Source organism: Callospermophilus lateralis, chromosome 19, assembly GCF_048772815.1.
Source record: "Callospermophilus lateralis isolate mCalLat2 chromosome 19, mCalLat2.hap1, whole genome shotgun sequence".
NCBI lineage: Eukaryota > Metazoa > Chordata > Mammalia > Rodentia > Sciuridae > Callospermophilus > Callospermophilus lateralis.
This window is the reverse complement of record NC_135323.1, coordinates 20,070,847-20,083,645: the sequence shown is the minus strand read 5'-3', so window position 1 is coordinate 20,083,645 and position 12,799 is coordinate 20,070,847. Positions and strand designations below refer to the sequence as shown.

General features: G+C 51.5%; 1 protein-coding gene across 6 annotated transcripts; it reads left to right on the top strand.

The window, feature by feature from the left end:
• Positions 1-3,388: 3,388 nt before the first annotated feature.
• Cd19 (CD19 molecule) lies at positions 3,389-12,198 on the top strand. Of its 6 annotated transcripts, none has more exons than XM_076840173.2 (15): positions 3,389-3,408; positions 6,082-6,342; positions 6,633-6,836; positions 6,964-7,242; positions 8,875-8,985; positions 9,258-9,306; positions 9,605-9,693; positions 10,097-10,192; positions 10,311-10,412; positions 10,489-10,557; positions 10,661-10,717; positions 10,801-10,857; positions 11,535-11,621; positions 11,722-11,828; positions 11,992-12,198. In XM_076840173.2, the coding sequence occupies exons 2-14, from the start codon at positions 6,258-6,260 to the stop codon at positions 11,811-11,813; spliced, it is 1,377 nt and encodes a 458-aa protein (XP_076696288.2). In that variant the 5' UTR covers positions 3,389-3,408; positions 6,082-6,257; the 3' UTR covers positions 11,814-11,828; positions 11,992-12,198. The 6 variants fall into 6 exon arrangements, with proteins under 6 accessions (XP_076696288.2, XP_076696284.2, XP_076696283.2 ...); XM_076840169.2 differs by lacking the exon at positions 3,389-3,408 and adding an exon at positions 5,431-5,839 and having other exon boundaries at positions 8,878-8,985; XM_076840168.2 differs by lacking the exon at positions 3,389-3,408 and adding an exon at positions 5,431-5,839.
• The last annotated feature ends 601 nt before the right edge of the window (positions 12,199-12,799 follow it).

Genomic DNA, 12,799 nt, shown 5'->3' with positions numbered 1-12,799 from the left:
AGCCGCTTCCTCCTAATCCCCTTTTCCCCCTCCCGGTGCCTCTCAAATCCTTCCTCTGGCGCAGCCTGGCTCCAGCTCTCCTTATCTGTGACCTCTCCCCTTGGAGAGTGCAGGCGCTTCCAACTCAAGCCCAGATCCTTGCTTCTCTTTACCCCAAACCTGTTTTGTTTTGTTTTTGTTTAAACTGGGGACTGAACCTAGGGACACGTTAGTATTAACTTACATCCTCACTTTTCAGTTTTTGAGACAGGGTTTCTCTGAGTTGCTTTACTGGCCTCAAACTTGTGATCCTCCTGCCTCAGCCTACCTTGTCACTGGGATTACAGTTGTGTGACACGGCACCCGGCCCAAACCTGTTTTCTCCCTCCAAAAGACACTTCAGGAACCTGGAATTCCTGTAAACTCTACCTCCCGTGTACTCAGTATTCTAGAATGTGTTCCCTTTTCTTCCATTGCTAACATCCAGTCCCAGGGCCCTTCTCCTGAACTTCTGTGATGCCCCCTAACTCTTCTCTCAGCCTCCGTGTGGATGGCCACTGTAGTTCATTGTCAAAGCTGCTGGTGCCATCTTTGTAAAATGTCAATCCTGTCTCATTCCTGCTGAAAGCCTTCTAGTAATCTAGCTTGGAAATGGGCAAAGGACAAGAACAGACATTTCACTGATGTCACAAGTGGCAGATATTCTCATGAAAAGATGTTCAACACCATTAGCCTAGGAAAATGCAAATTGAAGTCACAAGGAGACAGCACTGCAGGCCTCTGGGAATGGCTAAATAAAAGCGCTAACACCAATTGCTGCTGATCATGAGGAGAAAACAGTGTTTCTCATACATTGCTGATAGGAAGGTGAAATGGTACAACCACTGGGGAAAGAATATGGCAGTTGCTGATCTCGGTAAACGCACTCACTTGAACTCACCAAGTTTACCCATCTCAGATCTCCACTCAAATGTCCCTTCCTCCGTGAGGCCTTCCTTTACCTTGTCTAAAGTAGCTGTCTCACTGGGGAATAGTTACAAATGCCTGTAATCCCGGCGATTCGGGAGGCTGAGGCAGAAGGATTGCGAGTTCAAAGCCAGCCTCTGCAACCTATGGAGGCCCTATCTCTAGTTAAAGTATAAAAAAAGGGCTGTGGATGTGGCTCAGTGGTTAAGCGTCCCTGGGTTCAATCCCTGGTACCAAGAAAGAAAGAAAAAGACAGAAGCCACCTCTGTCACCTGGCTACCATATGGTGAGCACTTCTCACTACCCGCAATTATTTACTGGTTAACTTGTTTATTACCATTCTCTTTATCCTTCCCTGACCCCAAAACTTGCATCAAAGTTTTGTGAGAGCAGGATGGGGATGTGGCTCAAGCAGTAGCCCACTCGCCTGGCATGCGTGCGGCCCAGGTTTGATCCTCAGCACCACATCCAAACAAGGATGTTGTGTCCGCCGAAAACTAGAAAATAAATATTAAAAATTTTTTCTTTCTCTCTCTCTCTCTCTCTCTGTCTCACCCTCTTTAAAAAAAAAAAAAAAAAAAAAAAAAAAAAAAAAAGCTTTGTGAGATTAGGAGCCCTGTCTTTCTTGTCTTGTGTTTCCCAAAATCTGTTGGGAGGAAAAGGAATAAATAAGTGCTTCCCTTACAGGTCTGTCTGGCCTCCCTCCACGTTGCAGCCAGGGGGAGTTGTGGGAAATATAAATCTGGCCAGGCTTATAAATCCCCAATAGCTTCTTGCCTCAGAATTAAGTCTAGACTTAATTCTTAACATACGTGCAGGGTTTCTTTCTTTCTTTCTTTTGTAGTTGTAGATGGGCAGAATACATTTATTTTATTTGTTTATTTTTATGTGGTGCTAAGGATGGAACCCAGTGCCTCCTGTATGCAAGCCAAGCGCTCTACAGTGAGCCCCTGCGCCAGCCCCACATGCAGGGTTTCTAAAAGGTAAAATGACGACTAGAAATGAGCCTCCAATCAATTTGGGGAGCTCTCAGGCCTGGCTTTTATCCTGTAGGCCCTGAGAGCCATTGAAGGCTGCTGAGAAAGAGAAGCACATGACTAATTAAGAAGCTTTGGGAATCAGAATCATTAGACTATTCAAATGACCACTGATCTTTAAGAAGCACAAATTTGTCTTTGTCCCAGCCAGATCATAACTTTAGAGGACTGGGGAAGGAAAAGGAAAAGGGGTTCACTGTGATCATGTGTGACCATTGGCACCCCAGTTCCATCACTGCGGGCAGAATCATGCCAACATTGCAGGTCCACTGGCAAGGCAGTCCAGGGCTTCCTCCAGATACTTGTAGAACTAAGTGGACTTAGTTCTATTTGGACTATTTGGACTTAGGCAGTAGCACCGTTTTGTTTGTTTGTTTGTTTGTTGGTATTGAGGATTGACCCAGGGGCACTTAACCACTGAGCCACATCCCCAGCCCTTTTTAATATTTTATTTAGAGACTGGGTTTTGCTAAATTGCCTTGAGGCCTTGCTAAGTTGCTGAGGTTGGCTTTGAACTCGTGATCCTGCTGCCTCAGCCTCCCTAGCAACTGGGATTACAGATGTGCACCACTGCGCCTGGCATTTTTGTTGTTGTTATGTCCCATTTTACTGTGTGTGTAGAATGCCCAGCTGAGAACATAATTGCAAATATTCGGTTGTGCAAAAGAGGTGCTAGTAGGTGGGTGCGACATAAGCAACTGATGCAAGGCACTAAGCAACTCAGTGAGGTCCTGTCTCGAAATACAAATGGCTGGGGATGTGGCTCAGTGGTTAACTGCCCCATGGTTCAATCCCCAGTACCAAAAAAGAAAAAAAAAAAAAGCTTTTTATTTTTTCTAATTTATTTTTTTTAAAAGAGAGAGTGAGAGAGAGAGAGAGAGTTTTTTAATATTTATTTTTTAGTTTTCGGCAGGCACAACATCTTTGTTTGTATGTGGTGCTGAGGATCGAACCCAGGCTGCATGCATGCCAGGAGAGCACGCTACCGCTTGAGCCACATCCCCAGCCCCCCGCCAAAAAAAAAAAAAGCTTTTTAAAAATTGCTTTTTGCAATGCTGGAGCTTGAACTCACACCCTCAAGCACTCTACTGCTGACCTGCACCCTCAGCACACCCTCAGCACACCCTCAGCACACCCTCAGCACCCTCCCCCTTGTTTTCTTCCAAAGAAAGCTTTTTTTCTTTTTTCTCTTTTTTTTTTTTTTTTTTTTTTCCTACCGGGGACTGAATCCAAGTGTGCTTTACCACTCAGCCACATCCCCAGCCCTTTTTATTTTGAGACAGGGTCTCACCAAGTTGCTTAGAGCCTTGCTAAGTTGCTGAGGCTGGCTTCAAACCTGTGGTCCTCCTGCCTCAGCCTCCAGAGCTGCTGGAATTACAGGCATATGCCACCATGCCTGGTCCAAAAGAAGCTTACTTGATAAATGGTGCGTAATTGGGGAACAGAATACTCAGGGCATAGGACTCCAGGAGAGAGGCTGGTGAATTGGTTCTGGAAGGGTCTAAAGAGAGGAGGAGATTGATTCTAGAAATAGTTACCTATAGAATGAACCAGCCTTGGGGACCGAGAACATGCACAGGAAGAGAAGAAACTTTTCTTGCATTCTTAAAACTTCTTTCCTTCCTTTATTTAACACACACTTATTGAGCACCTACTAGGTGCCAGTGTACATCTAGGGATAGTAAAGATCCCTGTTGCCAAAGAGTGAACATTTGGCACAGAAGGCAGGTGAGAACACTAACACACACACGTCATTTGAGACAAGGCAAGTGCTGGAAAGAAAAAAAAAAAAAACAAAAAACAAGAATGTGAGATCAAAAAATTTCCCACGGGCTCAAGGAAGGCCCTTCTGAGGGAGCCATTTGAACAGAATCTGAGATGAAAGGAGCCAATCAAGCAGGAAAAGAGCAAGTGCAAAGCGGGAGGAGGAGTGTGCTGGAGGAGTAGATGGAAAATACAGCATCACCTGGATCTTGGGAAGCCATGCTCTGGAGTTTTATTTTAGGGAGATGAAAAGCCACTGCAGTGTTTTAAGAAGGGGACGGCCATGCTCTGGCAAGAGCCGGACGGGGCAGCTGTGGAGCTAATATGGGAGATTTGAGCTGTTTTGATGAGTGAGAAGCAAACGGGGATCCAGCTACTCACCCTCTCCATTCCCCAATGCCCCACTGTCCCCTCCCAGCCGCCTCAACTTGGCCAAAGGGAAGTGGGGGCCCTGCCACCTGTAGAGTCCCCTGGGGTTTGCCCAGGGCAAACAGGAAGCTACAGCCCAGTGAGACTGGCCTGGGAATTGACAACTGAGAAAGCAGGTCTCTTGGGTCCCTGAGCCCTTAATTTCTGAGTGCCTTCAGCAGTCACACACACACACACACACACACACACACACACACTCGGAGAGAGGGACAGAGGGAGAGGGAAAGAGAGATTTAGGAGTTGGGACTCCCGGGTTCTAGTGCTCCTTGTATCACCAGCCCGCCCGATGCTTGATGTGTGACTTCACACAAAACCCTGCCCTTCTCAGGGTCTTCATTTCCCCATTTCTAAATGGGTCCTTTCTATAACGGAAGCAGGGGTTTCCTGGAGGAAGAACTGGATGAAAAAGCGACCTGAATCATTAGTCACCTCTAAGGACCACTGCAAAGGAGCTGCAGCGGCTCCTGCCTTCTCACATAACTGCCCAGCGCCACCCAGCTTTATGTACGGTGACTGATTTATCCCCAGAATGATCTGCGGGATAGGTTCTCTTGTCATGCCCAGTTTGTGGATAAGGAAATTGTCCATGGTTTTGAACCCAGGCAGCTTTTAGCTATTAATTGACACTGTCTTTAACTGAGGGCCTACTGGGTGCAGGGCTAAAAATGCTGTACATATATTGTCCTGTTTAGTCTTCACAAACTATATATATATATATATTTTTTTTTTTTAATTTATTTATTTTTTCTTGTGGTGCTTTGCACATGCTAGGCAAGCACTATACCACTCAACCACATCCCCAGCCCACAAACCATTTTTTTTAATATAGTTTGAATATTCTCCCTAGCTAATAAGAAAACTGAGGCTTTGAATGATGAAGGAATTTAGCTGAGTGGTGAAGGTAGAAACTTCAAATTCTGGTGCCAGGAGGTCTATAATCCTAGCAGCTCAGGAGACTGAGGCAGGAGGGGATGTGGTGCTGGGGAGGTGGCTCATTGGTTAAGTGTCCCTGGGTTCAATCCCTGGTTCCAAAAAAAGAAAAATATACAGATTTTGATCTGTCAGACCCCAAAGTGCGCTGGAGGTGGAAGAAACCCCAAGAAATGTTGGTGGGATGAATGGGGGATGTTCACGTGAAGGGAAATGGATTCAGGGCCGCCGGGATTGGGAGGAGGAAAGAGGGAGGGGGGAAAAGTCTCAGGGAGCTCCTTAGTCTGAATCCCTTCACTCAACAAAGTCCTGTCAGGTGACTTGCTTTAGGGCATAAAGCAAAGGGGACAGTCTCTGCTCCCAAGGGCTTAGGAGCTTGTGGGGGAATTAGAACAAGGAGAGGCACAAATAAGGGCATTTCTCAAGGTGGTGAGTGCGACAATGAAAACAGAGCTGCAGCAGGAAGAGGGCGAGCCTCACAGGTTGGAGGGTGAGTGGAGAAGGGCCGAGGGGGACCGCCCCCTTCCTCTCTGGGGGGATCGCCTGCCACCCCCACAGACACCCATGCTTCATTGCCCACCAGGCCCGGGCCTGCCCCAGCATCCCCTGCGCGGGGAAGCTGGGTGCCCGGAGGAGCCAGGCCACCATGCCACCTCCTCTGCTCCTGTCCTTCCTCCTCTTTCTTACCCCTGTGGGAGTCAGGCCCCAGAAGCCACTGCTGGTGGAGGTGGAAGGTATGTCCGGAGGGCAGAGAGGGAAGGAGTGGGGTCTGGACGGCTGGGTTCCTTGACTGGGTAACTTACCCTCTCTGGGCCTCCATTTTCTTATTTGTCAACTTGTGGGAGGGTGAGAAGCTCTCTGAAGGCTCGTGCACTCCCAGCCTGTGGGGTCCTCTGGTTTTTCGGAGGGAAGGGGACTAGGGGCTCCTCTCTCTCTCTCTCTCTCTCTCTCTCTCTCTCTCTCTCTCCCCCCACAGAGGGAAAAGACATCCTGCTGCCGTGCCTCCAGGATCATGCTCCCTCCGAGCAGCTGGCCTGGTCTCGGGGGAACCAGTCGGCACCCTTCTTAGAGCTGAGCCTGGGCTTACCAGACCTGGGCATCCATGTGGGGCACCTGGGCATCCTGCTGCTCGTCTACAACGTCTCTCACCAGATGGGGGGCTTCTACTTGTGCCAGCCGGGGCCCCCTTCCAAGGACACCTGGCGGCCTGGCTGGACAGTGAGCGTGGAGGGCAGTGGTGAGGGCCAGGCCGGGCTGGGCAGTGGGGCTGGCCAAGGAGAGGGAGGCCTCCAGGGACAGTGGGCCCACGGCCAAAGTGGAGTTGGAGGAGGTCTACCTGCAGCCTCACGACTGACACAGCTGCCCCTGGTCTCTCCCGCTTCTCTTTGGTCGCTGTTTCTCTGCCACCTGTCCCACCCCGCCCGCCATTCTTCATCTCTGTCTCTATCTCTCTGAGTCTTTATTCCTGGGTCTGTAGCTCTCTTCCTCTCCTAATGTCTCTGTGTCTGCTTCTGGGTCTCTTCCCAGGGGAGTTGTTCCGGTGGAATGCTTCAGACTTAGAGGCCCTAAACTGTAGCCGGGGGAACATGTCCTCCGGGGGCACTGGGCTCTCTTCTGATCCCCCCATCACCTCCCAACTCTATGTGTGGGCTAAGGACCACCCTAAGATCTGGAATACAGAGCCGGTGTGTGCCCCGCCAAGGGGGAGTCTGAAACAGAGCTTCAGCCAAGGTAAGGGGTCTCTGCTGGGGAGATGCCAGGAGGTGTGGTTCCCTGAGGGGGATGGTGACTGGAAACTGGAAGGTTTGGGGGGATCAGACCCCAAGCATGAGGCTTTCCTTGTCTCTCTCTGCTCCAGATCTCACTGTGGCCCCTAATTCCACACTCTGGCTGTCCTGTGGGGTGTCCCCTACCCCTGTGGTCAGTGGCCCCCTCTCCTGGATCTTCAGGCGCCCTGTTAAGTCTCACATCTCATTGCTGAACTTAAGCCTGAGCAAGGAGGCCCCACCCAGAGACATGTGGGTCCGGGGGTCTCTTCTGTCGCTGCCCCAGGCCACAGCTCAAGATGCTGGTACCTATTATTGTCTCCGTGGCAACCTGACCATCGAGATACGCGTGAAGGTCACTGCCCGGCCAGGTAGAGTTACCGCCCATTGTAGGTCATCGCGTGGGGGTTGCTGGAAGAGTCGGAAGCCAGACAATCTTCAACCCCTGACCTGAGAGTTGCAAAAAGCCTGGTCCCAAAACCCAATTTCTTTTTGGGGGTGGGAGTACCAGGGACTGAACTCAGGGGTACTCAACCACTGAGCCCATCCCCAGCTCTATTTTGTAATTTATTCAGAGACAGGGTCTCACTGAGTTGCTTAGCGCCTCGCCATTGCTGAGGCTGGCTTTGAACTCGAGATCCTCCTGCCTCAGCCTCCCCTGCCGCTGGGATTACAGGCATGCCCCATGGTGCCTAGCGACTGACAGCCTGCACCGGAAACCCAGTTTCTCCACACAGCTCTTCCCTCCCTGTCTCTAAGGCTGATTTTCTGGGTCTTCCACTGACGCTGTCTGTTCCTCGCCATCTGCTTTGGGAGGAGCCTTATTCCCCCGCCCCTCACTGCTGGAGCCCTGGGCCTTTTCCTCCTCCATGACTTCCCACTCCCATTCCTGACAACACATTCTTCTCCTGGAACCTTTATTCCCATGGCTCCTGGTGTCACCAAGCCTTAGTAACTCTCTTCTGGGTTTCATACCCAGCTACCCCTGCAATTGCCATTTGATGGCTCATGAAACCTTAGGCACAACACATATAAAATCAAAATCAACATCTTTCCCACGTGTGGACTTCTGGGTGGCCCTGCGTAAATGAGAAATGCCAACACCTGTCGCCTGCCCCAGCTGGGAGAGTGGGCATCCTTTCCCCTTCACCCCACCAACTCGGTCACGTTATTCTGCTGTTTCTGTCTCCTTGATACCTGCCCCCCATGCTCTCCAACCAAACACTCAAACACCACCTCAGCTTCCACTCCAAACTTGACCACAGCGACACGCTGGATCCCAACTCCCAACCTTATGGACTTACCTCTTCCCTTCACTTTGACCTTGATCATTTTAAGGGCAGCAAGAAGCTGACTGCTAAACTCCATTAATCCTCACATCCCCTTGGATCACACCCATGCTTTTTACTTGGTTTGCTCAATAAATACTGCCTCACGCTGGGTACCAGGTTGTATGGCATGGTCCCTGTCCTCCTAGGGTATGGTTTCTTAGAGGGAGGGAGGATAGTCCTCCTCATAGCTTGGGACTTAAGAGACTATGTCTTGCTTCAATCCCCAGGTGTATGGTCCTTTTGGATTTTTGTTTTCTGGGTTTTTTGTTTTGTTGGGTCCAGACTTTGAACCCAGGGATGCTTAACCTCTGAGCCACATCCTCAGCCCTTTGTAATTTTTTTTTAATATTTATTTTTTAGTTATAGGTGGACACCATGTCTTTATTTTACTTTATGTGGTGCTGAGGATTGAACCCAGTGCCTCACACATGCTAGGCAAACGCTCTATCACTGAGCTACAGCCCCAGCCCCTGCCCTTTGTAATTTTAAAATTTTGAGACATGGCCTCACTAAGTTGCTGAGGCTGGCCTTGAATTTGCAATCCTCCTGTCTCAGCCTCCCAAGTCACTGGGATTACAGACTTGTGCTACCACAGCCAGCTCCTTTGTGTTCTTGAGGCTGGGAAGTAAGACGCCAGCCTGGAGTCCTTGACTCACAGCACCCTTTCCTTAGCAGTTTGGCACTGGCTGCTGACCACTGGTGGTTGGAAAGTCCCCCTTGTAACTTTGGTTTATCTGATCTTCTGCCTGGGTTCCCTGGTGACCTTTCTTCATCTTCGAAGAGGTGAGTTATGTCCCCCAGCCAGTTTGCTCGAACTCTACCCCCTCTACCTCAGGATAACACACACTGGCTGGTATGACACCTGTTTTTCTCTCTTCCCACCCCTCCCCCATCCTACAACCCTGCCCCCCACTTCTCTAACTCCTTTCAAACTTCCCATTCTCCTTGGAATTTGAACTCATCTTCTCTGTTGACCCAGGGGACCTCCTCAGTACCCCTAAATCCTCACTCTGCCAAGCACTCCTCCTCTGATCCCTCTTCTTAACTCCCACCAGCCCTGATCCAGAGGAGGTTAAGGAAGCGGATGATTGACCCCACCAGGAGGTAATCTGGCAAGGGCACCCTCAGCCCCCTTTTATCTTATGTGATGCATTTACTGTTTCCTCCGCCCGGGGGTCTTTGCCCCATCTCCACCGGGAGTATTACTGCCCAGGCTCCAAGTGCAGCTCCAAAGCTGTGTCACGTCCTCCCGGAGTGATCCCGACTCCTCTGTAGCTTGTCCCACAGAGGAGCTAGCTAATCACCAGTGACCACGTTCAACCTCTGAGGCCCCAAACTGAATCTGAAGTGTGTCCGGGGTCCTTGCCAGGTCTAGCCTCAGTGCACTCCCTTCTTCCACCAGGTTCTTCAAAGTGACGCCTCCTCAGGGAAACGGGACCCAGAACCAGTATGGAAACGTGCTATCCCTTCCCACGCCCACCTCTGGCCCGGGTAAGAGGCCCCAGCAGCCCTTCGGGCCCAGGCCCAGCCCTTCCAGCCTGTAGCTCCGCCCCAGCGTGAGAGCTCCACCCATCGCCTCATCCCTCCAATCCCCTGAGCGCCAGGCCTTCCCGAGAGGCAGGTGGGCGGAGGCTGCGGAGTCCCACCCAGGTGTGGCTCCGCCCCCCGAGTCAGGCCCCGCCTCCAGGACACAAAGCCCCACCCCCAGGACGCCTCCTGATGTCCAGTTCCACCACCAAACCGTGCCCCAGAACTTGAGGCCACCACCCCAGACATAGATCTGGCCTCCATGGTTCAAGGCCAGGTACCTAAACCCAGAGGCCATCCTTGGAACCTAGAGCACCCTCTCCCCCTGCCCCCTCACCTTGTCGTCTCCCGGCGCCATTCTCTATAGGACGTACCAAGCGCTGGGCGGCAGGCCTGGGAAGCGCCTCCCTGTCCTACGGAAACCCACGCCGCGATGCCCAGGAGGCTGGCACCCCAGAAGCAGGTGAATGAGGGGGTCGTTCCTCACGCAGAGGTGTTGAAGCTGTCTGTGGCACATTCTGGCCTGGGCTGGAGGACGACAACAGTGATTCAGTTCCCCACCCCTGTCCCCAAACCCGCAGGACTAGAAGAAGAAGGGGAGGGCTATGAGGAGCCGGACAGCGAGGAGGGGTCCGAGTTCTATGAGAACGACTCCAACCTTGGGCGGGACCAGCTTTCCCAGGGTAAGGCTGCCCACTCTCGGTCTCCCCACTTCTGTGGGCTGTGGACCCCTGCTGGATGTCCCTCCTTCTCCACCAGATGGCAGTGGCTATGAGAACCCTGAGGATGGGTCCCTGGGTCCTGAGGATGCAGACTCCTTCTCCAATGGTAATTTAGGGTCCTTGTGGGGCTTCAGGTATGGGGGAGGGGCCAGCACAGTGTGGAGCCCCTAAGGGTAGGAGTGGTCTCTGGAGCTTTCCTTGTGCCTCAGGTGAGTCTTACGAGAACGAGGATGAAGAGCTGGCCCCACCGGTCACCAAGACAATGGGTGAGTATGAAGAAGGTCGCACTCCTGGGAAGGGGAAAGGTCTGAAGCTGGGAGAAATAGTGACATCCCTTTTCATTTTTCAGACTTCCTGAGCCCCCATGGGTCTGCCAGGGACCCCAGCCGGGAAGCAACCTCCCTTGGTGAGAGATGCTTGGGACTATCCCACTTTGCCCAGCCTGGGTGACCTGCCCGCAGCCCTGGCACCAGACCCAACCTTGACCTGATTCTAACCCCAAATTCAAGCTTAACCCTGACCTTAGATTTGACTCCTAACTCTAACCTCAACAATGACCCCATCCCCAATTTGGACCCTCAGTATTTACATCGTCACTAACCTTAAACATCAACATCGAGCCCAATGCACTGCCAACCTTGACCCTAGCTCAATTTCCTCTTCATTCTCACTTTTCCCAAATCTGCTCACCACCCCACCCCCAAACCCCAGGATTGAACCTGGAGTCTTGTGCCTGCGAGGCAAGAGCTCTACCAGAGTTACGTCCCCTGCTCTATTTTATTTGGAGACAAGGTCTCACTAAGTTGCTGAGGCTGGTCTCAAACTTGGGATTCTCCTTCTTAGCCTTCTGAGAGACTGGGTTAGCATGTGCTTCTGTGCCTGGCTCCAGTTTTTCTGATCATGACCATAGTCTAACCCATACCTAACCCTGGCCCTACAACTAAGCAGGACCCCAAACCTGGTGGTGACCTAATCAGTCATTCCAACATGGGTGGAGCCTCCACCTTCCCAGTGGTAGGCCAACTTCCTTCCAAGCCCCCGGCATGGATCTGGCCTCCAATTCTTCATCCCCTGCCCAATCAGGGTCCCAGTCCTATGAAGATATGAGAGGGATCCTGTATGTGGCCCCCCAGCTCCGTCCCCTTCGGACTGGCCCCAATCATGAGGAAGGTACGGGCTTCTGCACTGTCCCTGGGTGTCCTCTGGCGGATTCCCTTCCTAGCCTACTTCCACCCCTACCTGCGTTTTGCTTTCTTCTGGTCCTTCGCAGACGCAGACTCTTATGAGAACATGGATAATCCCGACGAGCCAGAACCAGCGTGGGGAGGAGGAGGGCGCATGGGAGCCTGGAGTACCAGGTGACCCCCAGGTGACCAGGTGAGCTGGGAACGGTCGCTAGGAAATGAGGAGGAGGAGGAGGGAGATATGCAGGGATGGCAGAGGACATTGACTCTGAGAAGGAGAGGGAAAGCGGTTCCCAGAGCCTGGAGGGCAGGGGAGGGCCCCTGGACCCATTTTCACCCCCATTTCTTCTACACAGCTTGCGTGTCCTTAGGCCCCAACACCTGCCTACTCCTGACTCGGAAATCTGGGGACTCCCAGCAGACGGTGTCAAACCCTGGAGTGAAGTTGCTTGGGATGTTTGTGTGTGTGTGTGTGTTTGCGTGTGTGTGTGTGTGTATACGCATGCGTGTGTACATGCATGTACGCATGTGTGTGTGTTTTTGTGTATGTACAACTGAATCTTCCAACCCCTTTTGCTTTCCCCAAATAAACTCAATGATCTCTTCCAGTCCTCTGAAGTGTAGTGCTTTTTTGTGAGAGGGAAGGAAAGGTAAGGATGGACACACTCCTGTCCCCTCTTGAGTCCCCAGAGGCAGGAGGGCTGCATTCCATGCACTGCGTGGCTTAGCATGTACCTTCTGTGGGGTGGCTCCATTCATTGCCCTCACCTACCTGTTCCTCACCTTCAGCTACATTCCCACAACCCAGTTGTTCAACTGTTGTTCACTTGGCAGTTGTATGCACAAGGAAGAAACCCTGCAGGGACTGGCAGACTACTTAGACGCATGTTCCATCATCATACAGTCTTTATTTATTGAGCATCTACTGTATGTGCCCAGGCTGGTCAACTCCTAAGCTCAAGTGATCGCCCTGTCTTAGCCTCCTGAGTAGCTGGACTACAGGCACTCACCACTATGCCTTTTTTTGGTGCTGAGGATTGAACCTGTGGCCTGATGGATGCTAAGCATGTGCTCTACCACCAATCTACCCACTCAGCCCCATGAAATAAATATTTGGTCTTCATCCCGGTTTCCTGTTATACAAATAACTCCTGAAATCCTCGG

Coding starts and splice junctions, on each gene's coding strand:
- Cd19 (XM_076840168.2), top strand. CDS start 5,752: ATGCCACCTCCTCTGCTCCTGTCCTTCCTCCTCTTTCTTACCCCTGTG. Junction 10,193..10,310: donor GGCTGGCACCCCAGAAGCAG/GTGAATGAGGGG, acceptor CCAAACCCGCAG/GACTAGAAGAAGAAGGGGAG. Junction 11,622..11,721: donor TGGCCCCAATCATGAGGAAG/GTACGGGCTTCT, acceptor GGTCCTTCGCAG/ACGCAGACTCTTATGAGAAC.